The following is a 26957-nucleotide window of genomic DNA, read 5'->3' on the forward strand; positions in this document are numbered from 1 at the left end:
TCCCAAATCAGGGATTGAACCCGTGTCTCCTGCTTTGGCAGGTGGATTCTTAACCATTGGACCACCTGGGAAGTCCAACAGGTCCCTTTTTAAAAGCACTTTGATTATATGTTCCAAGAGAGTGTGTTCTTATTCATTCAGACTTAATTTCAGATGTTTATTGCTCATCCATAATTCCTTCCCTTTTATGTTGACATGCCATGTGATGTAACAGACGAACCAGAACTACATGCACTTACGTGGGTAAATATCAGAAACATGTTGAGTAAAACACATTATTTGAAAATATTATTATTTGATATATTTCTGTAATCAGAAACCCCCATAGTTTGTTGTAAAACTTGAAAACCCAAAACAGCAAATTCAGACTTAGTTACTTTTGGGGAGGAATGAGAGAGTAGGTTAGAGAGAGGAACATAAAGGGCTTTAAGGGTATTATCGTATACTTCTCAAGAATTGGATTAGCCTAAAATTCTTCCGGGTTTTTCTATAACATCTTACAGGAAAAACCCAATGAACTTCTTGACCAGCACAATATACATTATATTCCTCAAAATGTGTATGAGAATTGGCCAGGAGCCTCAACATGTTCTGTCGTGTGCTGGTGAGAAGTATTGTGTTTCAAATAGGAAAGAGTGTATTGACGATCTTCTTCCATGATGTACAACATACAGAAGTACCTGGAAGTTGAGGAAAGGGAGCTGGAGAAGACATGTGGATCAAAAGTTTGGCTCTTTCTTGGGTATCCAACACCACACCATTCTCTCTTGCCCTTATGAGACTCAAGTCACATTTGAGCCTTTCCAGCATGTGCCACTGTGGGTCTGAGTAAGCAGGGATACTAAGGTAGTCTAAGTATACTAGGTAGTACTAAGGTAGTCTTAGTATACTAAGGTAGTACCTAAGTCTCTAAGGTATTTTAGAGAGCTAGGGGACTCTGCTGATGGGTGACTTGTGCTCCAAAACTCTTCAAAACTTTCTTTACAAAATTTTCTTGAAACTGTAGTCTTAAGACTCTCGCTACTCAACCTTCTTTCTTCCTACTCTTTCCCACAGGGCTCAGACTGGCATTGTGAGCTTCTCTGTTGCCCAGCTTCATGTAACTCACTTCCCATTGTCCCTCACAGACATTGCACGTGTGCTCGGTCACTCAGTTGTGTCCTACTCTTTGTGACCCCATGGACTGTAGCCACTTCTGTCCATGGTGGTGTCCAGGCAAGAATACTGGAGTGAATTGCGATTTCTTTCTCCAGGGGATTCCCCCAAGCCAGGGATCGTTTCCTGCATTAGTAGGTGGATTGTTCACCACTAAGCCACCTGGGAAGCCCTCCCAGGCATTACCCTCAATAAATCTCTTGCCATGTCTGATCCTGGCTGTTTCTCAGAAGACCTAAACTAATACATAGGTCAGTATGTGTAAAGTCCTTGGCAGTCAATACATGCTCTTACACGTTTGTCTGGCAAAATCCCACTTGTTCTTTGAGATAAACTTAGAAATCATCTCTTCCAGGGAGTCTGCCCCTTTTCTCTTTACCTCTCATTTCCACCCTTTCCTTTGCCTTGGGTTCCTAGACCATCTTGTGTTTATAGGCTTAGTAGTTGTAAACTTATTGAAATATAATCAATCTATTTTTGTATCAGTTTTTTCTTTTAAACTCTAGATTTCTTTAGCCATGAGGTGAGATTGCAGAGGTATTACACAGGTCAGTTAAAGTTTTGTACTTTATTCAAAGAACAATAGGAAACCATTGGAAGATTTTAAATATAGAGGTGGGCATGCGTGCCAAGCTGCTTCAGTGTGTCTGACTCTTTGTGACCCCATGGACCGTAGCTTGACAGGCTCCTCTGTCCATGGAATTTTCCAGACAAGAATACTGGAGTGAGTTGCCACTTCCTCCTCCAGGGGATCTTCCTGACACAGGAGTCGAACCCCGAGTCTCTTAAGTCTCCTGCATTGGCAGGCAGGTTCTTGGTACCTCTGGCGCCTCCTGGAAAGCCACAAATACAGATGCAATAAGATGTAATTTGCTGTTGGACTGTTGCATGGATTGCAGAGGTGCAAGAGTAAATTAAGAGAAGCAGTTTCATGTGGGCTCTGGAGCCCAGTTGCCTGTGTTCACTGTATACTAGCTGTGTATACATAACCTTTCTTTGCCTCAGTTTCCCCATCTCTAAGATAGCAATAAAATTGTACTGTATCAGAGTTGCTGTGAAGGTTGAGTTAAAACAGCTTGGAATAGTATTTAGCATATAGTAAGCAGTTGGATCTGGTCCCATGACTTTATGGGAAATAGATGGAAAAACAGTGGAAACAGTGTCAGACTTTATTTTTTTGGGCTCCAAAATCACTGCAGATGCTGATTGCAGCCATGAAATTAAAAGACGCTTACTCCTTGGAAGGAAAGTTATGACCAACCTTGATAGTATATTAAAAAGCAGAGACATTACTTTGCCAACAAAGGTCTGTCTAGTCAAGGCTATGGTTTTTCCCGTGGTCATGTATGGATGTGAAGAAAGCTGATCACCGAAGAATTGATGCTTTTGAACTGTGATGTTGGAGAAGACTCTTGAGAGTCCCTTGGACTGCAAGGAGATCCAACCAGTCCATTCTAAAGGAGATCAATCCTGGGTGTTCATTGGAAGGACTGATGCTAAAGCTGAAACTGCAATACTTTGGCCACCTCATACGACGAGTTGACTCACTGGAAAAGACTCTGATGCTGGGAAAGGTTGGGGGCAGGAGGAGAAGGGGACGACCGAGAATGAGATGGCTGGATGGCATCACCGACTCTGTGGACATGAGTTTGAGTGTACTCCGGGAGTTGGTGATGGACAGGGAGGCCTGGCGTGCTGTGATTCATGGGGTCGCAGAGAGTCGGACACGACTGAGCGACTGAACTGAACTGAACTATAGCAGTTGGAGGGCTTTCTCTGGTGGTTCAGATGGTAAAGAGTCTGCCTGCAATGCAGGAGACCTGTGTTTGATTCCTGGGTCGGGAAGATCCCCTGGAAAAGGGAATGGCAACCCACTCAAATATTCTTGCCTGGAAATCTCATGGACAGAGGAGCCTGGCAGGCCTCAATTCATGAAGTTGCAAAGAATCTGACCCAGCTAAGCAGCTGACACACAAGCAGTTGGATGAGGCTTCCCAGGTGGTGCTAGTGGTAAAAAACCTGTCTGCCAGTGCAGGAGATGTAAGAGACGTGGGTTCAATCCTTGGGTTGGGAAGATCCCTTGGATGAGGGCATGGCAACCCACTTCCCCGCTCTAATATGTGTGACTAAAAAACTCATTCTGCGAACATGTATTAGTATTAAATATGTTTCTATAATGAATGACCTTTTGGGTAAAATATGTCAGCTTTAGAATTTAAAGAGCTTTTGTTCCTGTTTATTTTGTTGTTGTTTAGTCGCTAAGTCATGTTTGACTCTTTTGCAGCCCCACAGACTGTAGCCCATCAGGCTCCTGTGTCCGTGGGATTTCCCAGGCAAAAATACTGAAGTGGGTTGCCATTTCCTTCTCCAGGGAAATCTTCCTGACCCAATGATCAGACACAGGCAGATTCTTCACCGCCAAGCTGCCAGAGAAGCCCTCTATTTATTTTTTTATTTGAATTGATTATGGTTTTTTGTGTTTTTTTTTTCAAAAAGTTAAATTTTGTATGTTGTACTAGAAAGTTGAAATAGTCACTCTTTTCTTTCTTTTTTTCTTAATTTTTTTAGATTTGTCTTTTAAATGTACTGTAATTGCTTTACAATGTTATGTTAGTTTCTGCTGTACAGTAACATGAATCAGCAGTAAGTATATGTGTATTCTAAATAAAGGAGGCACAGTGATAATTGATGTGTAAATGTGATGAATATTTGGGAGAAATTTGGAGTTTTGTTGTATTAGTATTTAAATTACTAACTTTCTAAAAATGGATAGTTTATATGTGTATATATATATATATAGTGTTATATATTAAAGACTTTATACTTGTCTTTGCACAAGAAAATTTTGGTAGTATTTAACTTTGGAAGTCTGATTAGGCGATGCTTTTGTAGTTTATAAATTAATCAATAAAGTGGCAAAGATTTAAGGAAAACAGTAACAAAGAAAATAAAAATAGAAGCAAGTGTACCTGTATGAGAAAGCTTACAAAGAATGCTTGGTTCATATGAATGGATTCAAGCACCCTTAGCATGGTCCATGGAAACCATATTGAAACAAAAGTTTTGTGTTTGTTCTTGTTCCAGTGTTAAATGTTTGTTTACCTGCTTTATTTTTTACAGGGATGTACATGCAGTCTGTCTCTGGGATGACAAAGGCCCAGCAAAAATTCATCAGGCTTTAAAAGAAGATATTCTTGAGTTTATTAAGCAAGCACAGGCAGTAAGTTTTGCATCTATATATTGTTTAAGACTTCACTCAGAGTATCATCCTGAAGTAATTTTAAAATATCACATAAACTTTTGACACACTTGCTAGTTAAAATTTTTTAATGAAATAATAGTCATTTATTGTTTTCTCCTCCCCGAGTGGCATTTCTTTCAAACGGATATTTAGTTACCTCAATTAAAAGATGCTGTAAAGAATTTCATTCTTATACATTCTTTAGAATCCCCCCACCATTATTATTGGCTACATATCAGTCCACATAAATCTTTTTTTCTCACAATTAATACCTCTTTTCAGGCTCTCAGTAGTTTTTTTGATTCTAAATAATTGTGTGACTGTATAATTCTTGGACTGTCCCTTGCATTGCTCCCGCTGAGCTGAAATTCAGTACTCTTGGGTTGGTACTGTGTACAAATGTTTAATGTTAAAATGAAGGCAGAGCTCAGTTAGGTATTAGGTATTTGTTTGTTTTGTCTTTACTGACACTTTTGTCTTTTGGGAAAAATTAATGCAGAGGTAAAGTGTTATTTCAGATCAACTGTGGCGTCACTGATGCATTGTTTATCACTTTGAAGAAGGGCGTAAGAACATAAGGTTATTTTCCTTTCTATAAAGTTTGAAAAATAGTTAGAATTTCTTATTCTTTATTTGAATTTTTGCATCGTTATCTTGTACAACATTAGTAAAAGTCTGTTAGAAATGTTGTTGAATATTAATGTGTTAGCAGTTGGAAATTAAAAATGAATATATGACTTGAAGGAAGATACTGAAATTGAATATATGATTGGTACATATTTAATTCTGATGAAATAAGGATGATGTCACATTGGATATTACTTACAAAATGAAATGTCTTATTGTTGATACCATTAATTTTGCCATGTTGATCAGTGATTTTTTAAAAATTAGAGTTTTATAAGAAAATTATAAAATTATAAGAAAAGTATCTTTTAATGAAAATAAATCATCTCAAGTTTGCTTAGAAAAATGAAATGTTTCAATATCACAATTTAATCAAAACATACATTTTTCTAGGCCTGTTTAAGGTAAAACAGTTTCTTCTTGCATTGCAAAGCATATCAGCTTATCTCTTTATGACTTTTGATGAAGATAAATCATGTATATTTCAAATCGATAAAGTATTATTCTTTAGTTGCTGGAAATGGGTTCAGAAACAATCATCTTAGAAATATTTAGAAATATATTTTGTACTAGAAAACAAAATATCTTCAGTGTTTCACTGTAACTTGATCCAAAAAAGTTTGGAGTGTAGGCCTTAGCAAGAACTTGAAGTTAGGATTTAGCACCAGTAATTCAGAGCAGTTAAATTTCAGGACCAGCAGTGCCAGACATAAGTATATAATTTTAAAACATTTTAAAAACTTTTAAGAAGATCTAACTTTGTGAGTTTAGTAAACTCAATTACTGGACTAATTGAGTTTATCTTGTTAGGAAGGACCAAATCTCCCAATGGGACAGGTAGTGAGCATTAAAATGTTTATTATAGCATTATTTTAAATGACAAAAAAGGGAAGTAAAAATAAATGTGCAGTGCTTAGAAAGTTATTAGGATATTGAATTTTTTTCTTTCTTAAAGATTAACATAACTCTTCTATTTGTACATAATTCTGTGACTTAGCATTTTGGGCTAGGCTCACCTGATTTTGCCTGAGCTTACTAATGTGGCAGCAGTAAGGTGGTGGATCTGCAGGGACTGGATGGTCTAAGAGAGCTTTTTTCGTATTTCTGGTGTTTGGCACTGTACTGGCTTCCTTCTGGGGCTTTGTCCCCCTCATGTGGTTTCTCGTTCCCAAGGAAACCAGTCTTTGAGGTGATAGTGGAATCTTGCAAACCTCTTGAGATCTTGGCTCAGAAGTGTCAGAGTCACATCTGCAGAATTCTGTTGGTCATAGTTAATCACGGGACCTGCTAAAGTCCAGTGGAGAAATAGATTAGGATCTTTTTTTAAAAAAATTGAGATACATTTGCATACCAGAAAATTTCTTTTAAAACTTGTTTAATTTTGTGTGTTTTAGTATATTCATTAAGTTATATAACTATTGCCTAATTTTAGAAAAATTTTATCAGCCCAGATTGGAGAAGGAAATGGTAACCCACTCCAGTATTCTTGCCTGGAGAATTCCATGAACAGAAGAGCCTGGTGGGCTACAGTCCGTGGGGTCACAAAGAGTCTGGCAGGACTGAGTGACTAACACATACATCAGCCCAGATATTAATAGAAACTCTGTACCTCTTAGCAGTTACTCCCCCATAAACTGCCCCTTCCCTTTGGCAAACAGTTTCCAGTGGTCATGTATGGATGTGAGAGTTGGACTGTGAAGAAAGCTGATTGCCGAAGAATTGATGCTTTTGAACTGTGGTGCTGGAGAAGACTCTTGAGAGTCCCTTGGACTGCAAGGAGATCCAACCAGTCCATTCTAAAGGAGATCAATCCTGGGTGTTCATTGAAAGGACTAATGCTAAAGCTGAAACTGCAATACTTTGGCCACCTCATGCACCGAGTTGACTCACTGGGAAAGAGTCTGATGCTAGGAGGGATTGGGGGCGGGAGGAGACGGGGACGACAGAGAATGAGATGGCTGGATGGCATCACCGACTCGATGGACTTGAGTTTGAGTGAACTCCGGGAGTTGGTGATGGACAGGGAGGCCTGGCATGCTGTGATTCATGGGGTCGCAAAGAGTCGGACACGACTGAGCAACTGAACTGAACTGAACTGAATCTACTTTCTGTTCCTGTGGATTTATTTATTCTAGACATTTATTCCTATAAATGGAATCCTATAACATTTGGCCTTTTATGACTGGCATCTTTCACTTGGAGTAATGTTTTTCAAGTTTCATCTATGTTGTACCATTTAGCACTATTTCATTCTTTCTTATGGGTGAGTAATACTCCATTGTATGAAAGTGAAAGTGTTAGTCACTTAATTGTGTGTCTGACTCTGTGATCCCATGGACTGGAGCCCACCAGGTTGCTCTGTCCATGGAATTCTCCAAGCAAGAATACTGGAGTGGGTTGCCATTTCCTTCTACAGGGGATCTTCCCGACCCAGGGATTGCACCCAGGTCTCCCACATTGCAGGCAGACTCTTTACCAACTGAGTCACCAGGAAAGACCTATTCCATTGTGTGACTGTGCTGTATTTTGTTTACCTATTTGTCATTGACAGACATTGGAGTGTTACTACTTTTTGTCTATTTTGAATAACGGTGCTGTGAACATTTGTGCACAAGTTTTGTTTTAGGTATAATTGACATATAACATTATACCAGTTTCAGGTATACAACATAGTTATTTGATATTTGTATATTTTGTAAAATGATATGTATGTATTGCAAAATGATCACCACAATAAGTCTACTTCATATCCATCACCACATATAGGTACAAAATTTTTTTCTTATGATGAGAACTTTTAAGATTTACTTTTCTTTGCAGCTTTCAAATGTGTGCTACTCCTTTACTAACTGTAGTAACCATGCTGTATTGAGTTGGCCAGAAGGTTCCTTTTGTTTTTAAGTAAAAATAAGAGACACATTTTTCATTTTCACCAAAAACTTTATTGAACAACAGATTCACTTTGTTCCATTTGTTGTTGTCGTTTAGTCGCTAAGTCATGTTCAATTCTTTGTAACACTGTTGATAGGCAGGAGAATTTTTTATTGCTGAGTCACCAGGGAAGACCCTTTTATGCCAGTATCATACTGTTTTAATTACTAGCTTTGTGAAATAATTTGCAGTCAGGAAGCAAGATGCCTCCAGCTTTGTTATTTCTCAGGACTACTTTGGCTATTCAGGGCCTTTTATAGTTCTGTACAAATTTTAGCATTCTTGGTCCTATTTCTGTGAAAAATGTCATTAGAATTCTGTTAGGTATTATACCAAACCTATACTACTTTGAGTAGAGGGGACATTTTAACAATAGAATTTTAACAATCTGTAAGCACAGAATATCTTTTCATTTATTTGTGTCTTAATTTCTTTTATCAGTGTTTCAGTGTAGGTCTTTTACCTCTTAAATTTATTAGTATTCTTAGATATTTTGTTCTTTCAGATGAGATTTTAACTGGGATATTTTCCCCCTAATATTTTTTTGATAGTTTGTTATTAGTGTATAAAAACTCAGGAGATTTTTATATATTGATTTTTCTATCCTGCAACTTTACTGAATTTATTTATTACTTAATGGAGTCTCTAGTGTTTTCTATATATAGTATCATGTCATCTACAAGTAGTGACAGTTTTACTTCTTTTTTTCCAATTAGGGTGCCTTTTATTTCTTTTTCCTAACTAATTGCTCTGGGTAAAACTTGCAGTAGTGTTGGGTAGGAATGGTAAGAGTAGGAGTCCTTGTCTTATTCCTGATCTTAGAAGAATAGCTTTCAACTTTTCACCGTTGAATATAGTATTAGCTGCAGGCTTGTTCTTTATTAAAGTGAGGTACATTCCCTCCATACCCACTTTGTTGAAAGTTTTTAATCATAAATATGTATTGAGTTTTGTCAAATGCTTTTTTCTGCATCCATTGAGATGATCATGGTTTTAATTCGTTTTGTTAATGTGGTGTATCACATTCATTAATTTGTAAGTGTGGACCCATTCTTAAATGCCTGAAGTAAAATCCTACTTGATCATGGTGTATGATGCTGTGGAATTGGCTTGCTGAATTTTTTTCAGAATTCCTTATATCTTCATTCATCAGCGATTTCTGATTTGTAATTTTCTTTTCGCATCCTTGTCTGATTTTGGCATTTGGAAGTGGTCAAACAGGAGATGGCAAGAGTGAACGTCGACATTCTAGGAATCAGTGCATTAAAATGAACTGGAATGGGTGAATTTAACTCAGATGACCGTTATATCTACTACTGTGGGCAGGAATCCCTTAGAAGAAATGGAGTAGCCATCATGGTCAACAAAAGAGTCCGAAATGCAGTACTTGGATGCAATCTTAAAAATGACAGGATGATTTCTGTTCGTTTCCAAGGCAAACCATTCAATATTACAGTAATCCAGGCCTATGCCCCAACCAGTAATGCTGAAGAAGCCGAAGTTAATCGGTTCTATGAAGACCTACAAGACCTTTTAGAACTAACACCCAAAAAAGATGTCCTTTTCATTATAGGGGCCTGGAATGCAAAAGTAGGAAGTCAAGAAACACCTGGAGTAACTGGCAAATTTGGCCTTGGAGCACGGAATGAAGCAGGGCAAAGGCTAATAGAGTTATGTCAAGAGAACGCACTGGTCATAGCAAACACCCTCTTCCAACAACACAAGAGAAGACTCTACACATGGACATCACCAGATGGTCAACACCGAAATCAGATTGATTATATTCTTTGCAACCAAAGATGGAGAAGCTGTATACAGTTAGCGAAAACAAGACCAGGAGCTGACTGTGGCTCAGATCATGAACTCCTTATTGCAAAGTTCAGACTTAAATTGAAGAAAGTAGGGAAAACCACTAGACCATTCAGATATGACCTCAATCAAATCCCTTCTGATTATACAGTGGAAGTGAGAAATAGATTTAAGGGACTAGATCTGATTGATAGAGTGCCTGATGAACTCTGGACGGAGGTTCGTGACATTGTACAGGAGACAGGGACCAAGACCATCCCCATGGAAAAGAAATGCAAAAGAGCGAAATGGCTGTCTGAGGAGGCCTTACAAATAGCTGTGAAAAGAAGAGAGGCGAAAAGCAAAGGAGAAAAGGAAAGATATAAGCATCTGAATGCAGAGTTCCAAAGAATAGCAAGGAGAGATAAGAAAGGCTTCCTCAGTGATCAATGCAAAGAAATAGAGAAAAATAACAGAATAGGAAAAACAAGAGATCTCTTCAAGAAAATTAGAGATTCCAAGGGAAGATTTCATGCAAAGATGGGCTCGATAAAGGACAGAAATGGTATGGACCTAACAGAAGCAGAAGATATTAAGAAGAGGTGGCAAGAATACACAGAAGAACTGTACAAAAAAGATCTTCATGACCAAGATAGTCACGATAACGTGATCACTGACCTAGAGCCAGACATCTTGGAAGGTGAAGTCAAGTGGGCCTTAGAAAGCATCACTACTAACAAAGCTAGTGGAGGTGATGGAATTCCAGTTGAGCTATTTCAAGTCTTGAAAGATGATGCTGTGAAAGTGCTGCACTCAATATGTCAGCAGATTTGGAAAACTCAGCAGTGGCCACAGGACTGGAAGAGGTCAGTCTTCATTCCAATCCCAAAGAAAGGCAATGCCAAAGAATGCTCAAACTATCGGACAATTGCCCTCATCTCACACGCTAGCAAAGTCATGCTCAAAATTCTCCAAGCCAGGCTTCAGCAATATGTAAACCGTGAACTCCCAGATGTTCAAGCAGGTTTTAGAAAAGGCAGAGGCACCAGAGATCAAATTGCCAACATCCGCTGGATCATGGAGAAAGCAAGAGAGTTCCAGAAAAACATCTATTTCTGCTTCATTGACTATGCCAAAGCCTTTGACTGTGTGGATCACAATAAACTGTGGAACATTCTGAAAGAGATGGGAATCCCAGACCACCTGACCTGCCTCTTGAGAAACCTGTATGCAGGTCAGGAAGCAACAGTTAGAACTGGACATGGAACAACAGACTGGTTCCAAATAGGAAAAGGTGTACATCAAGGTTGTATATTGTCACCTTGCTTATTTAACTTATATGCAGAGTACATCACGAGGAACGCTGGGCTGGAAGAAGCACAAGCTGGAATCAAGATTGCCGGGAGAAATATCAATAACCTCAGATATGCAGATGACACTACCCTTATGGCAGAAAGTGAAGAGGAACTCAAAAGCCTCTTGATGAAAGTGAAAGAGGAGACTGAAAAGGTTGGCTTGAAGCTCAACATTCAGAAAACAAAGATCATGGCATCTGGTCCCATCACTTCATGGGAAATAGATGGAAAAACAGTGGAAACAGTGTCAGACTTTGTTTTTTTGGGCTCCAAAATCACTGCAGATGCTGATTGCAGCCATGAAATTAAAAGACGCTTGCTCCTTGGAAGGAAAGTTATGACCAACCTTGATAGTATATTAAAAAGTAGAGACATTACTTTGCCAACCAAGGTCCGTCTAGTCAAGGCAATGGTTTTTCCCGTGGTCATGTATGGATGTGAGAGTTGGACTGTGAAGAAGGCTGATCGCCGAAGAATCGATGCTTTTGAACTGTGGTGTTGGAGAAGACTCTTGAGAGTCCCTTATACTGCAAGGAGATCCAACCAGTCCATTCTAAAGGAGATCAATCCTGGATGTTCATTGGAGGGACTGATGCTAAAGCTGAAACTGCAATACTTTGGCCACCTCACGCGACGAGTTGACTCACAGGAAAAGACTCTGATGCTGGGAAAGGTTGGGGGCGGGAGGAGAAGGGGACGACGGAGAATAAGATGGCTGGATGACATCACCGACTCTGTGGACATGAGTTTGAGTGTACTCCGGGAGTTGGTGATGGACAGGGAGGCCTGGCGTGCTGTGATTCAAGGGGTCGCGGAGAGTCGGACACGACTGAGCGACTGAACTGAACTGAACTGAACTGAAGCTAATAAATGAGTTTGGAAGTGTTCTCTTCTATTTTTTGAAAGAGTTTGAGAAGGATTAGTATAGTTCTTTAAATGTTTGATAAATTCAGCAGTGAAACCATCTGATCCTGGACTTTATTTGTTGGAAATATTTTTTTCTACAAAATGCATTTATAATTGGTGAATTAGAATGAAAACTAAGTTTCCTTTTCCATTTGGATCTGTGTGTGTATGTGGGTTTGTTTCTTTTTTTTAACTTTTTATTTTGTGTTGGGATATAGCCAGTTAACACTGTTATGGTAGTTTCAGGGGAACAGAGAGGGACTCAGCCATACATATACATGTATCTGTTTCCTGCACAGTCCCCTCCCATCTAGGCTGCCACATAGCATTGAGGAGAATTATACAGTGCTTTTTAGTAGGCCCTTGTTGGTTATCCATTTTATTATTTTTAACATGTATTTATTTTTAATTGAATGATAATCGCTTTATAATATTATATGGGTTTCTACCATACATCAATACCATTTTAAATACAGCAGTGTGTATATGTCAATCCTGAACTACTTACTTATCCCTTTCCCACATTCTTCCCCTACCCCCTTGCAGCTTTAAGTTTGTTCTCTAACTCTGTGAATCTTTGTCTGTTTTGCAAGTAAGTTTATTTGTATCATTTCTGTTTTCTTTTAACATTTAGATTGTAAATCTTTATTAATCTTTTTAATAGTATCTTCCACCTTTCTTGTTTTGTTTGTAATAGATTTCTCCATCCAGAAACTGGTTAGCCAGTTCTTTTTATTTTGGTCACTTAGTTTATTTGGAATTTATTTTGAATTATACTTTGGAGTACGGCTCTAACTTCATTATTTTTCCAAAGAGCTAACCAGTTTTCTCAAGATCATTTTTTTAAACTTTTTATTTTGTATTGAAGTATAGCTAGCTGATTAACAGTGTTGTGGTAGTTTCAGGTGAACAACAAAGGGACTCAGCCATATATATACATGTACCTGTTTTTCCCCAAACTCCCCTCCCATCCAGACTGCCACATAATATTGAACAGAGTTCCATGTGTTATCTAGTAGGTATTTTTTGGTTATCCATTTTAAATATAGCAGTGTGTACAGGTAACCATAAGTTTGTTCTTTTAAGTGTATGGGTCTTTCTGTTTTGTAAGTAAGTTCATTTGTATCCTTCCTTTTTAGAGTCCATATAGAAGGGAGGTGCCCTGATATTTCTCCTTCTCTGTCTTCCTTCACTCAGTGTGACAATCTCTCTATCCGTTCATGTTGCTACAGATGGCATTATTTCACTCTTTCTAATGGCTGAGTGATATTCCATTGTATATATGTCCACATCTTCTTTAGCCATTCCTCTGTTGACTGGCATTTAGGTTGGTTTCATGTCTTGGCTATTGTAAACAGCGCTTCAGTGAACACAGGTGCATGTATCTTTTTGGATCATGTTTTTCTCCAGATGCATGCTCAGGAATGGGACTGCAGGGTCATATGGTAGCTTTATTTTTAATCTTTTTAAGGAACCTCCATACTGGTCTCTATATATAGTGTATCTACCTGTTTACATTCCCACCAATAGTGTAGGAGGGTTACCTTCTCTCCAAACCCTCTCCAGCATTTATGTTTATGGATTTTTTGATGATAGCCATTTTGACTGGTGTGAAGTGATATTTCGTTGTAGTTCTGGTTTGCATTTCTCTGTAAGTTAGCGATGCTGAACATCTTTTTATGTTCTTTTGGCCATCTGTATGTCTTCTTTGGAGAAATGCCTATTTAACTCTTCTGCCCACTATTTGATTGGATTGTTTGTTTTGATGTTGTTAAGCGTCATGAGCTATTTGTAAATTCTGGAAACGAATCCCTTGTTTTCCACATCATTTGCAAATATTTTCTCGCAGTTTGTGGCCTCTCTTTTTGTTTTTCTATGGTTCTCTTTGCTGTGCGAACCCATTTGTACATCCTGTTTGTTTGTTTTTGCTTTTATTTCCATTATTCTGTGAGATGGATCAAAAAAGATATTGCTGCCATTTATGTCGGAGAGTGTTCTGCCAGTTTTCCTCTAGGAGTTTTATAGTGTCTGGTCTCACATTTAGGTCTCTAATCCATTTTGAGGTTATTTTTGTGTATGGTATTAAAGAATTTTCTAATTTTTTTTTTTACATGTAGCTGTCCAGTTTTCCCAACACCATTTGTTGAACGGTGTCTTTCCAACTACTGTGTAGTCTTGCCTCCTTTGCCATAGATTAATTGACCGTAAGTGCATGGATTTATTTCTGGGTTTTCTATCCTGTTCCATTGATCTATATTTCTGTTTTTTTGTGCCAGGACCATACTGTTTTAATGACTGTAACTTATAGTATAGTCTGAGGTTACGGAGTCTGATTTCCTCTAGCTCTGTTTTTCTTTCCCAAGGTTGCCCAACTGTTCAGTATCTTATGTGTCTTTGTATAGATTTTAAGATTTTTTTGTTCCAATTCTATGAAAAATATCATTGGTAATTTGATAGGGATTGCATTGGATCTGTAGATTACCTTAGGCAGTATAGTTATTTTGACAATATTGATTCTTCCAACACATGAACATGGTATGACTTTCCATCTGTTTGTCTTTTTCTTTCAACGGTGTCTTGCAGTTTTGGAGGTACAAGTCTTTTGTCCCTTTAGGTAGGTTTATTTGTAGGTATTTTATTCTTTTTGATGTGATGGTAAATGTAATTGTTTCTTGAATTTTTCTTTCCAGTCTTTCATTGTTAGTGTATAGAAGTGCAACAGATTACTGTGTATTAATTTTGTAACCTGCACCTTTACTAAACTCAGTGATGAGCAGTAGTAGTTTTTTGTTGGTCTCTTTAGGATCTTCTATGTATAGTATTACATCATCTGGAAACAGTGACAGTTTAACTTCTTTTCCAATTTAGATTCCCTTTACTTTCTTTTCTTCTCTGATTGCTGTAGCAAGGACTTTGAAAACTATGTTGAATAAAGGTGAGAGTGGACATCCTTGTCTTTTTCCTGATCTTAGAGGAAATACTTTCAGCTTTTCACCATTGAATGTGATGTTACTTATAGGTTTATCATATATGGGCTTTATTCTGTTCAGATATGTTCCCTCTGTGCCCACTCTCTGGAGAGTTTTTATCATAAATTGGTTCTGAATTTTGTGAAAAATTTTCTGCATCTATTGAGATGATCATACCGTTTTTATTCTTCAGCTTGTTGATGTGACATGTCACAGATTGATGTGCGGATATTGAAAAATCCTTGTATCCCTGGGATGAATCCCTCTTGATCATGGTGAATGATCTTTTTAATGTATTGTTGGATGCGAATTGCTAGTGTTTTGTTGAGGGTTTTTGAATCTGTGTTCATCAGTGATATTGGCCTGTAATTTTCTTTTTTGTGTGTGGTATCTTTGTCTGATTTTGTATCAGGGCGATGGGGGCCTCATAGAATGAGTATGGAAGTTGGAAGTTTTCCTTCCTCAGCAATTTTTGGAACAGTTTCAGAAGCATAGATGTGAACTCTTCTCTAAATCATAGTCACAGTTGCAATTTCAGTGCTCATGATTGGTCTGTTCATATTTTCTGTTTCTTCCTGGTTCAGTCTAGGGATACTCTGCCTTTCTAACTTGTCCATTTCTTCCCAGTTGTCCATTTTATTAGCATACAGTTGCTCATAGTAGTCTCATATGATCCTTGGTGTTTCTTTGGAGTCAGTTGTAACTTTTTTTCATTTATAATTTTATTGCTTTGAGTCTTTACCCTTTTTATATTGCTGAGTCTGGCTAAAGGTTTATCAGTTTTGTTTATTTTTTCAAAAAACCAGCTTTTAGTTTCATTGATCTTTGTGATTGTTTTGTCTCTGTTTTATTTATTTCTGTGAAGATCTTTATAATTTGTTTCCTTCTACTAACTTTAGGTTTTGTTTGTCCTCCTTTCTCTAGTTTCTTTAGGTGTAAGCTTAGGTTCTTTATTTGACATTTTTCTTGTTTCTTGATTGTATTGCTGTAAACTTCTTTCTTAGAACTGTTTTTGCTTCATCCCATAGGTTTTGGACCATTGTGCTTTCATTATTATTGTTCCTAGGTATTTTTTAGTTTTCTCTTCGATTTCTTCAGTGATCAGTTGATTGTTTAGTAACATATTGTTTAGCTGGCACATGTTTGTGTTTTTTACAGGTTTTTTTCCTTTGTTTATTTCTAGTCTCAGTGTTATGATCAGAATAGATACTGGATATGATTTCAGTTTTCTTAAATTTACTAAGGTTCACCTTGTGGCCCAGCATGTGATCAGTTCTGGAGGATGTTCTGTGTGCACTGAGAAGAATGTATAGTCTGCTGCTTTTCAGTGGAATGCTCTGTAAATATCACTATCAGATCTAATGTGTCATTTATTTAAGGCCCGTGTTTCCTTATAAATTTTCTGTGGATGATATGTACATTGATGAAAGTGGGATGTTTAAGCCCCCCACTATTATTGTGTTGCTGTCAATTTCTTCCTTTATGGTTATTAGTATTTGCCTTATATATTGAGTGCATATTTACTTACAACAATTATATCTTCTTCTTGGATTGATCCCTTGATCATTATGTACTGTCCTACTTTGCCTCTTATAAACAGTCTGTGTTTTAAAGTCTGTTTTGTCCAATATGAATGTTGCTACTCCGGCTTTCTTTTGATTTCCATTTGTGTGGACTACCTTCTCCCATTTGTTTGCTTTCAGTCTGTAAGTATCCCTAGATCTGAGGTAGGTCTCTTACAGATATGGGTCGTATTTTTCTATTCACCCAGCCAGTCAATGTCTTTTGCGTATGCATTTGATACATTTACATTTAACGTAGTTGTGAATGTGTATGATCCTGTTGGGCTTCCTTGGTGGCACCACTTTCTTAATTGTCTTGGGCTTATTTTTGTATGTTTTTTCTTTCTCTTGTGTTTCCTTCCTAGAGAAGTTTCTTTAGCATTTGTTGTAAAGCTGGTTTTGTGGTGCTGAATTCTCTTAACTTTTGCTTGTTTGTAAAGCTTTGGATTTTTCCATCAAATCTAAACAAGATCCTTGCTGGTTAGAGTTTTCTTGGTTATAGGTTCTTTCCTTCCGTCACTTTAAATATACTGTGCCACTCCCTTCTGACTTGCAGAGTTTCTGTTGAGAAATCAGCTGATAATCATATGGGAGTTCCTTTGTATGTCTTGTGTGTGTGTGTCATTTTTCCCTTATTACTTTAAATATTTTATGTTTGTCTTTAATTTTTAGCAGTTTGATTGCTATGTGTCTCAGTGTCTTCATCTTTAGGTTTATCCTGTCTGGGACTCTCTGCTTCCTAGACTTTGTTGATTATTTCTTTTCCTATGTTAGGGAGGTTTTCATCTATTATCTCTTCAAATACTTTCCTGAGTCCTTTCTCTCTCTCTCCTCCTTCTGGGACCCCTATAATACAAATGTTGGTGTGTTTAAGGTTGTCCCTGGGGTCTTTTAGACTGTCCTTTTTTTTTTTCCGTTCTTCTTTATATATTCTGTTTTGCAGCAGTGATTTCAGCCATTCCATCTTCCAGGTCACTTATCCATTCTCTTACCACAATTATTTTGTTATTCTTTCTAGTGTGTTGTCTATCTCTGTTGGTTCTTTCTTTAGTTCTTCTAGGTCTTTGGTGAACATTTCTTGTATCCTCTCCATTCTTTTTCCAAGATCCTGGATCATCTTCACTGTCATTATTCTGAATTCTTTTTCTGGAAGGTTGCTTATCTCCATATCATTTAGTTGCTTTTCTGGGGCTTTATCTTGTTCCTTCATTTGGGATGTAGTCCTCTGCCTTTTCATTTTATTTAACTTTTTGTGATTGTTGTTCTTATTCTGGAGGCTGCAGAATTGTAGTTCTTCTTGCTTCTTCTGTCTGCCCTCTGGTGGATGAGGCTGTCTAAGAGGCTTGTGCAAGCTTCCTCATGGGAGGGACTGTCAGTGGGAAAAACTGGTCTTGCTCTGGTGGACAGCACCATGATCAGTAAAACTTTAATCCCATTTTCTGCTAATGGATGGGCTGTGCTCCCTCCTTGTTAGTTGTTTAGCCTGAAGCGACCCAGCCCTGGAATCTATAGGCTCTGTGGTAGGGCAGACGGCATCCTCCAGTGTCAGTGTCACTTCCTAGAATTGCTGCTGTCAGTGCCATGGTGAGCCTCTGCCACCTCACACCTCTGCACAAGACCCTCCAGCAATGGCAGGTGAGTCTGATTCAGTCTCCTGTGGGATCTCTCCTCCTTTCTTGTGGTTCTTTATGCACACGAGATTTTGTGTATGCCCTCCAGAAGTGCAAAGTCTGTTTTCCACAGTCCTGTGGAAGTTCTGTAATCAAATCCCACTGGCCTTCAGTTTCCCTGGGAATTCCTTGTCCCTTTGCCAGAATCTCCAGGCTGGAAGCTTGATGTGGGGCTCAGAAACTTTACAATAGTGGGAAAACTTTTTTGGTATTATTGTTCTCCAGTTTGTGGGCTGCCCACTTCATAGGCCTGGGGTTTGATTTTATTGTGATTGTGCCCTTCCTGCCATCTCGTTGCAACTTTTCCTTTGTCTTTTGTATCTTTTTTTGGTGGGTTCCAGCATCCTTCTGTTGATGGTCGTTCAACAGTTAGTTGTGATTTCAGTGCCCTTGCAGGAGGAGATGAGCACACGTCCTTCTACTCTGCCATCTTGAACCAATCTCCCTTGTTGGGAATTTTTAAATTGTGAATGAAATTTAATAACTTACCAGTAATCTGTTTAGATTTCTTTTTCTTTACAAAAAGGTTTTGGTTGATTATTTGTTTCTAGGAATGTATCCATTTCTAATAGATTGTCAAATTTGTTGGCATTCAGTAGTTTACAGTAGTCTCTTATGATCCTTTTTATATCTGTGGTATCAGCTGTAGTGTCTCCTCTTTCATCTCTGAATTGAGTCATTTAAACCCTCTCTCTGTTTTTGGTAAGAGTGCATAAGTTTTTTTGGAATGTTTTCTTATTTTGGTAGCCAAAAGTTGGAAATGATCCACATGTCCACCAGTGAACAAATAGATAAATAAAATATGTTAAGTCCATAAAATGGAATAGTATTTAGGAATAAAGTACTGACATGTAATACTACTTGGATGAGCCCTGAAAACACTGTGGTGTGTAAAAGAAGTCAGTCATAAAAGTCTACATTTTATATAGTTTCATCCATATGAAAGCCCAGAACAGGCAAATATATAGACACAGAAAATAAATTAGTGATTACTTAGGGCTAGGTGAGGAGGGCGCAACCAAGAAAGGAGGAGGGTAGGAAGGTAATAGCTAAAGGATATAGGATTTTTTTTTAATTAAAATATAATTGACACATAACAGTTTATTAGTATACAGCGTAGTGATTCAACATCTGTATATATTGTAAAATGTTCACTATAGTAATGAACATTACTATATGTTCACTATATCTATGTGAACATGTATTTTTTCTTGTGTATATACATATGTTTTAATTTCTTTTAGGTATAATTTAGAGTATACAATAACTTAAAATTATGGCATGAATAGGTTTTATTTTTCTTTTAGCACTTGTATTTATTTAAATTTGATTCTTTTTTTTTTTCAGCGAGTACTGAGCCATCAAGATGATACAGCTTTGCTAAAAGCTTACATTGTTGAATGGCGAAAATTCTTTACACAGTGTGATATTTTACCGAAGCCTTTCTGTCAACTAGAGATTACTTTAATGGGTAAACAGGGCAGCAATAAAAAATCAAATGTAGAAGACAGTATCGTTCGAAAGGTAAGTCAGTTTCCTCAGTTTTCCCTAATATTCTTCAGAAATAGGATGAGTTGAAGACTTTCGAAATAAATTTGCACTGAAATGGGTTTTTCTACTTCACGTATAAACAAACTCTTGTTCATCTTTTGCTGTGTTATAATATTGCTTTTCTTTCACCTACTTTTAGTTTTAGTTCTCTTTTCTTTTATGTGGTCTTAAGCTGTAGATCTGTGTTCAGACATTAGCTCCTTTGCTTTTCCTTTTCACTTTCTCCTTTTCCTAGTTTTATCTTCAGAATTTTGTTTCCTTCTTTTTTATACTTTTACTTTTTTGTAAATTAAATAACTTTTTTTCTGTTCAAAAAATCCTTCCATTAATATATTACCTTCGGGAATTTTTGTGTTTAATTGTGGCTAAACTGCTGTAAAAACTCTGTGCCCAGTGACAGCTCATGAATTAATAGAAAGAACTCAGTTCTTAAATTGAAGAGTCCCAGATTTCCGTTTCAGTTACAACCTAATTTTGCTGTCCTTGTTTTTCATATGTATTTAATACATATGTATTTCTACTTGTGAGAATCAAATGGAACCACAGATTTTAAAAGTAAAAAATTCCGTTTGAACTTTGAACAACTCACTGGTTATAGGAACCAACATAGGCATTCAAATAGTGGCCCATACTTTATTGCCTTTTCCCAGCCTTAAAGTTTGTGCTAATACTGACAGCATATTCATGAGTATGTATGTGCTCTTTCCATAAATAGAAAATTTATAAGGTGAATTTATATATTCTTTTTAGATTTATTATCAAACATATTTTCAATTATCCTTTTCCCATTTATCATATATTTATATAGATAAGCATATGAACGTCCCAAACACATATCATTATTTCTGAAATTCAACCTTCGAACTATATAGAGAAAGTAACATTTTCCGTGTATTACCATGTTTAATTTTGCAACAACCCTTGAAATTTGTACTGTTGTTTTCACTGTTTTCCAGTAGAGAAAGCAGATATATAAGTAACAACTGGAATTCAAATCCAGTTGTGTTTGACTCTAACAAACACTTGTTCTTTGCTGTTGTTTACCAGATGATATTTACCAAATTTAAATATATTGGTTTCCTATAGTATTCAAGTGAATGTAGGACTAAGAGTTTGCTTTCCTTTTTTAGCATTTGTACCTAAAAGTTTTGTGTGTATATATGGTACTTGGTATATTAATAATTGAAATGATTGCCTATTTTGTTCTTTCTTTCCTAGCTCATGCTTGATACATGGAATGAATCAATCTTTTCAAATATAAAAAACAGACTTCAAGATAGTGCAATGAAGCTTGTCCATGCTGAAAGGTTAGGAGAAGCTTTTGATTCTCAGCTTGTCATTGGAGTAAGAGAATCCTATGGTATGTTCTGAATTTTATGATCAAATATCCTTTTCATGGAAATTCTAAGACAATTATAGAAAAGTACTCTCACAGTTAACGTTTGTTAGCATATAGTGACATCTGATTTTAGTGCCCTATGCTTTAAGAGTACAGAAAAGATATTCTGCTTCAATGAAACCTGGAAAAATTCACATTTGTGTAGTTAATATTTATTTTCTCCATTTCACTCATCTCTTAGCTAGTAAATCTTTTTAGCTATGTAAATTAGAGAAACATAGTCTTTAAACTCTAGCTTATAAAAGGTAACCATTTTTTAAACTTATATTTTTAGGGCATCAGTTAATTTCATGCGTGTACATTCCTTTCCAGACTTTTCTTATTCGTTCAGTCACATCCTCTGTTTCCTCATGGAGGTCTTTCCTAATTCCCAGACTACGTTAGGTGCTTCATAGTACCTTTGCTTTCCTGTCATAATACTTTAGCATTTTTAACTGTGTTCTTGACGCTGTATCTTTACTGATCATAGAATGTCTGACACCAACCAGTTTTCAGTAAGAAGATTTTATATTAATGAACCTTTGGTTATCTTTGACTTGCTTTCTGTGTTGCCCTTGTATTTCTTTAGCTATAAAGTCTAGATTTTCTTTAGCCATGTCCCTGAAATCTCTTCCTTTTTGTTTCAGTTGCCACCAGCTTAGACTTCTTTAATTTCTACTTCTAGACTTTTGAAACAGTCTTCTTATAGTGATACTGTTGCTATCATTTAACCCATATACTTTCACAAGATTAATTTTTAAGTACTGTTGTATTGGTATTACCCCTTTAGTGGTATGCCATGCTAAATTTAGGTTACTTAGCCAGAGACAAGGAGAAGGCAATGGCAAGCCACTCCAGTACTCTTGCCTAGAAAATCCCATGGATGGAGGGGCCTGGTAGGCTGCAGTCCGTGGGGTCGCTAAGGGTCGGACACGACTGAGCGACTTCACTTTTGCTTTTCACTTTCACACATTGGAGAAGGAAATGGCAACCCACTCCAGTGTTCTTGCCTGGAGAATCCCAGGGACGGGGGAGCCTGGTGGGTTTCCGTCTATGGGGTCACACAGAGTCGGACACGACTGAAGTGACTTAGCAGCAGCAGCAGCAGCAGCAGCAGCCAGAGACATGAGGTTCTCCATAACCATTCCCAGCTTTCCATTCTGCCTTATCTTCTATTAACCTTACAATCCATTCAGACAGCCTCATTGATGTATCTTGATTTGATCTTGTATTGTCCTGAGTATTTACTAACCATTGTAAAAATTGTTCCAAAAGACTGAATTCAGATCCCATCTTTTCTGTGAATGGTTTCTTGATCATCAGTTATTCATCAGTCTCATTCCTATTCAAAAATAGTTCACGTTTTCTGTCCTATATGTCGCTTTACTCCTTTGTGTTGTTACCTTTTCAAGTTTTTTATGGAGAAGGATTTTGTCTTATATGACTGTATGTTCTTATGGGCATGGTCACAGTCCCTTGAACATGACTCCTCAATATTTGTTTTTCATTTATTGTACTCAAAATACTGATTTGAATCATAATTAGAGTAAAATTTTATTTTCTGTTTTTCAGTTAACCTTTGTTCTAATCCAGAGGATAAGCTCCAAATTTATAGGGACAATTTTGAGAAGGCATACTTGGATTCAACAGAGAGATTTTATAGAACACAGGCACCCTCGTATTTACAACAAAATGGTGTACAGAATTATATGAAATATGTAAGTCAGAACCTAGTATATGTGATCATTTGAGCTGTTTTCTTGATGTTCTTAAAATGATTGCTATTTTGCTTCTGGACAGGCAGATGCTAAATTAAAAGAAGAAGAAAAACGAGCCCTACGTTATTTAGAAACAAGACGAGAATGTAACTCTGTTGAAGCAGTAAGTAATTTTGTAGTTGTTTGTTTTTTGAGATTATTTAAAGTGCAGCAGCACAAGGGTGGCAAATACATGATGCAAGTAACATTATTTATCATTTCTCACTCCTGTGACCAATATTACTAATTGATTATAGTATTCTTTCCCAGTGAACCAAAGCACAGCTTCAGAAGGCACCTTATTCAGAACTCATTGTTATTCCACAGAGGTGATATGCAAGATAAAATCTGTTTGCCATCCCTGCTCTAGACTTTGCTATATTTATTTGGTTTTTAATCAGTCACCTTTTTTGTGCATACCTAAAGTTAATCATATTATGGATTTTCAGGTGGCAAGTAAATTATGCTCCTGAGAGATACAGTTGATTCTCACTATTCATGGTAATTACATTCTATGAAATAGTGGCTGTGAACATCAAATGAGTGAGCAGCAAATCATTACTACAAGGGGATATTTCTTCTGACTATGGGAAGGTGTTTTCATACTTCTCTTGTAGGAAATAAAATATTAATTACTTGATAATTAAGTTCCTCATTTTAAAAAAATGACCAGAGGTAGTTGCCATGCTACAGTATATATTCTGGTGTTTTCTTTTACAGGGAGGGTGACAGTGTGCTTTGTTAAGGAATTTAAGAATCAAACTTAATGTAGAAGTAATATTTCCTCTAGTTCCTTTCAGTCTTTGGAGCCTACAAACTAGATTTACATTCAAAAATGTGACATTCAAGTTTGCTTACACCCAGACTTTTCAACTACGGTTGGGATTTCTTTTTTCTTACTTCTGATTTTTCTTTGGCTTCTTCCATCTTGAGTGATAGTGATGTTTTATTTGTTCAGTAATTGGACTGAGTTGGACCTTTTTTCTCTTGTTTGTTTTGCTTTTTATTATGTACAGTACATTTCCTCTTTCAAATAACTCTGATACTGGCAGAAAAGGGAGCATATATAATGGTTGTTTTTAGAAGTTCTGTATAGAAATTTAAAACCAGTCTTGGTAGCTCCTGGTAGCTCAGCTGGTAAAGAATCCACCTGCAATGTAGGAGACCTTGGTTTGATCCCCAGGTTGGGAAGATCTGCTGGAGAAGGAATAGGCTACCCACTCCAGTATTCTGGCCTGGAGATTTCCATGGGTTTGCAGTGTCAGACACGACTGAGTGACTTTCACTTGAGCTTCATTCAGAAGTTAGGGAAGGCCATTGAATATTTTTAAAACAAGTATGCTGTTCAAAATTATCCCTCAGAAAGATTAATCTAGTGACAACATGAAAGATTAATTGGAGTGGGTAATAGCATGGGTTAGAAGTGGGAGGTTTTTGCAATAATTCATGCAGGGTATTTGGAGTACCAAATAGGGTTTTAGCAATGGGAATGAAAAGAAAGAGGGTAGAAACAGACTTCCCAGAGGTGGAATATTATGTCTTATGAATGGGGATGATATAGCGTATGTCAGCAATATTTCTGAGGTTTTGGCTTTGGAGAATTGTGCTGCTGCAGAGAGACTTGGTATAATAATGTATCTTGGTAGTGAGGGATTTGAATATTTTGGGCTGATTGGTCTGCATACATCACTTGATGGGGATGTTGTAATTTTGTAAGGTAGAATTGTTCTTATACTATAATTTATACGTCTTAGTTGTATCATATTTATAGTAAACTGAACAGAAATTCAACTATAGAGGTCCAACTAACAGGGTGAATAAGAGAGAGGAAGAAAAAGAGAATGAGAAAAGTAGAGATAAACAAATACACATGAAAGCTTATATGGAACAGTTTAGTCTCTCTCTCTACTTTAAAATACACATGTATACGTTTTGGGAAAAAACCTGAGATAGAAGATGTGAACTTGCCCTTTCAAGGAATCCAAGTAGTAGGAACATCTTACCATGCTGAGTGATTCTAGAGTTTAAAGAAAGTTTTTGTTTTGTTTCAAGAAAGATCCTAAGTGAAATATAATATGCTTGCAAAGAAATGGTGCTTTACTGGGGAGATGAGAAGTCTGTTTGTATGGTTTGTTTTTATTTTCTGTTTATTTTTATAAATTAACTATTTTTATTGAAATATAATATATATACAGAAAAGTGTATAAAAATCTCAGGTTAATAAGTGAATTATCACAAAGTGAATGTACCTGTGAAATCACCAGAACAAGAATTATCAGCAATTAAGAGCCTTCCATCATGCTCCTCCAAATTATTATTACCATCTTTTTTTCCCAAAGGTTATCACTTTTCTAACTTTTAAGAACATAGATTAATATTAATCAGTGACCACTATATAGTTTGTACAGCAAAATTTGGGCAGAGAAGACATTAAGCATGAAAACTGTGGACTTAACTGTAACATTGGGAATTTAAGGCTTAATGCAGATACATTATTATATATCTCATTGAGCTAAGGCTATTATACTACATACATAATATTTGTTATATATTTGTTAATTTACAGTTTCTGTTTCCAAGGAGAAATGATGTGTTAAGATGAAATAAGTTGTAATAGAAGGAACAGTAAACCAAAAAATCACCAAGTCCTGGGTTCTAATTTAAAATTCCACAAAGTATGAACAGTATTATTTGAATAGTTACTAAGAAAAGAATTACTGCCATCCCTGAAAATTATTCAGACCAAATTTACTACCCTAAACTCTGTTTTAGAGGAATTATCAGCCATCAAAAAATGGTATGCTATATCTTAATGCTTTACTGATACTGGTTTTAATCAATTCTTACCTGTTAGGCTATTCTTACTAGTGGAGGACAATTGCCTATCAGTTCATATAGGGATACACATATGCACAATGCATACACAACAGTGCACACCAAAGTTTAATTTTAAAGTATGTACATTTTTGACATTTGTGTTTTCTCTGAAAATTAGGAAATTATTATGATATATCAGTTACCATGTTTGAAAGTTGTAAGACATAATCTTCAAAACCTGATTATTTTCCAGTATGTGCAAGAAATCAAATTTCTGGACTAGTGTTCTATGTAATAGAGCAAGTCTTACCTAAGTAGTACCCAGTTATGAGGCCAGGCCTAATAAAGACCAAATACACATTTCAAGTAATATTCATATAGTGCTTAGCAGTTTACTGAATTCCTTCCTTGTTTATAAGAGCTTTATTTTGTTCTTTGGGGTATTCGAAGCATCTGATTATATCTTTCTAGTATAAATATCTCATTTTTCCTTCAGTGGATTAAATCTGCTAGTGGTTTATTTTAGAAAAATGTTAATAATATTGGGATCTTTGTCTTTCAGTCTTTGAAAGGACTGCTTCTAAATTTTCACCATTAAGCATGATGCTTCTTTCTGGCATGATGTATGCATTTTATGATGCTAATAAAGTATTCAGTTTATTTTATTAATATTATCAGGAATGTATCTACCTTAGCCCTAAAGCCAGTATCTTCTTTTATGGAGGATCATAAGAGGCATTTCCATGAAGATCATGAACAAGGCAACTGTATCCATTATTTCTGTTGGTATTTAACATTGCATTAGAAGTATTAGCCCATGCAACTAAATTACAGAAATCAATTAGAGGCAAACGAATGGGTAAGCCAGAAGGAAAACTCTCACTTTGGAGATGATATGATAGTACTTTGTCTGGAAAAACTTGAGTTAATGATAAAACTAACTCAGATTGTAAAGTAAGAAAGTGATAGGATATAAAATTAACATACAAATATCAGTCTTCATATACACAAATAATAAACAGAGGCTATAACATTAGGACAAACCTTACAGCAACAACAAAGAAAATTAAATAGCTGTGAAAAATTTAATAAATTTGTGAAACCTGTAAGAGGAAAAGCTTAGACACTCCAAAGACACAAAAATAGATTTGAAAAAATGGAAAGATACCTCTTATTCTTAAATTCTGTTACTCAAAATGATACAGATGTCACTTCTTCCTTAAATTAATTTATATATTTCCTGTAATTCC

At 36.6% G+C, this 26957-nt stretch overlaps 1 protein-coding gene across 3 annotated transcripts in view; it reads left to right on the forward strand.

The window, feature by feature from the left end:
* CUL5 (cullin 5) overlaps nucleotides 1–26957 on the forward strand; it is a 131153-nt gene that overhangs the window by 45895 nt on the left and 58301 nt on the right. For 2 of the 3 annotated variants that reach the window (XM_055422959.2, XM_055422960.2), the window contains 5 exons: nucleotides 4276–4375; nucleotides 19552–19728; nucleotides 20974–21115; nucleotides 22706–22851; nucleotides 22934–23014. In XM_055422959.2, coding sequence (XP_055278934.1) covers nucleotides 4276–4375; nucleotides 19552–19728; nucleotides 20974–21115; nucleotides 22706–22851; nucleotides 22934–23014 — 646 coding nt within the window. The remainder of the gene's footprint in view (nucleotides 1–4275; nucleotides 4376–19551; nucleotides 19729–20973; nucleotides 21116–22705; nucleotides 22852–22933; nucleotides 23015–26957) is intronic. The other variant, XM_055422961.2, reaches the window with a different exon arrangement.

This window comes from Moschus berezovskii, chromosome 14 (genome assembly GCF_049115385.1).
Source record: "Moschus berezovskii isolate FMDL1 chromosome 14, NW_MosBer_1.0, whole genome shotgun sequence".
NCBI lineage: Eukaryota > Metazoa > Chordata > Mammalia > Artiodactyla > Moschidae > Moschus > Moschus berezovskii.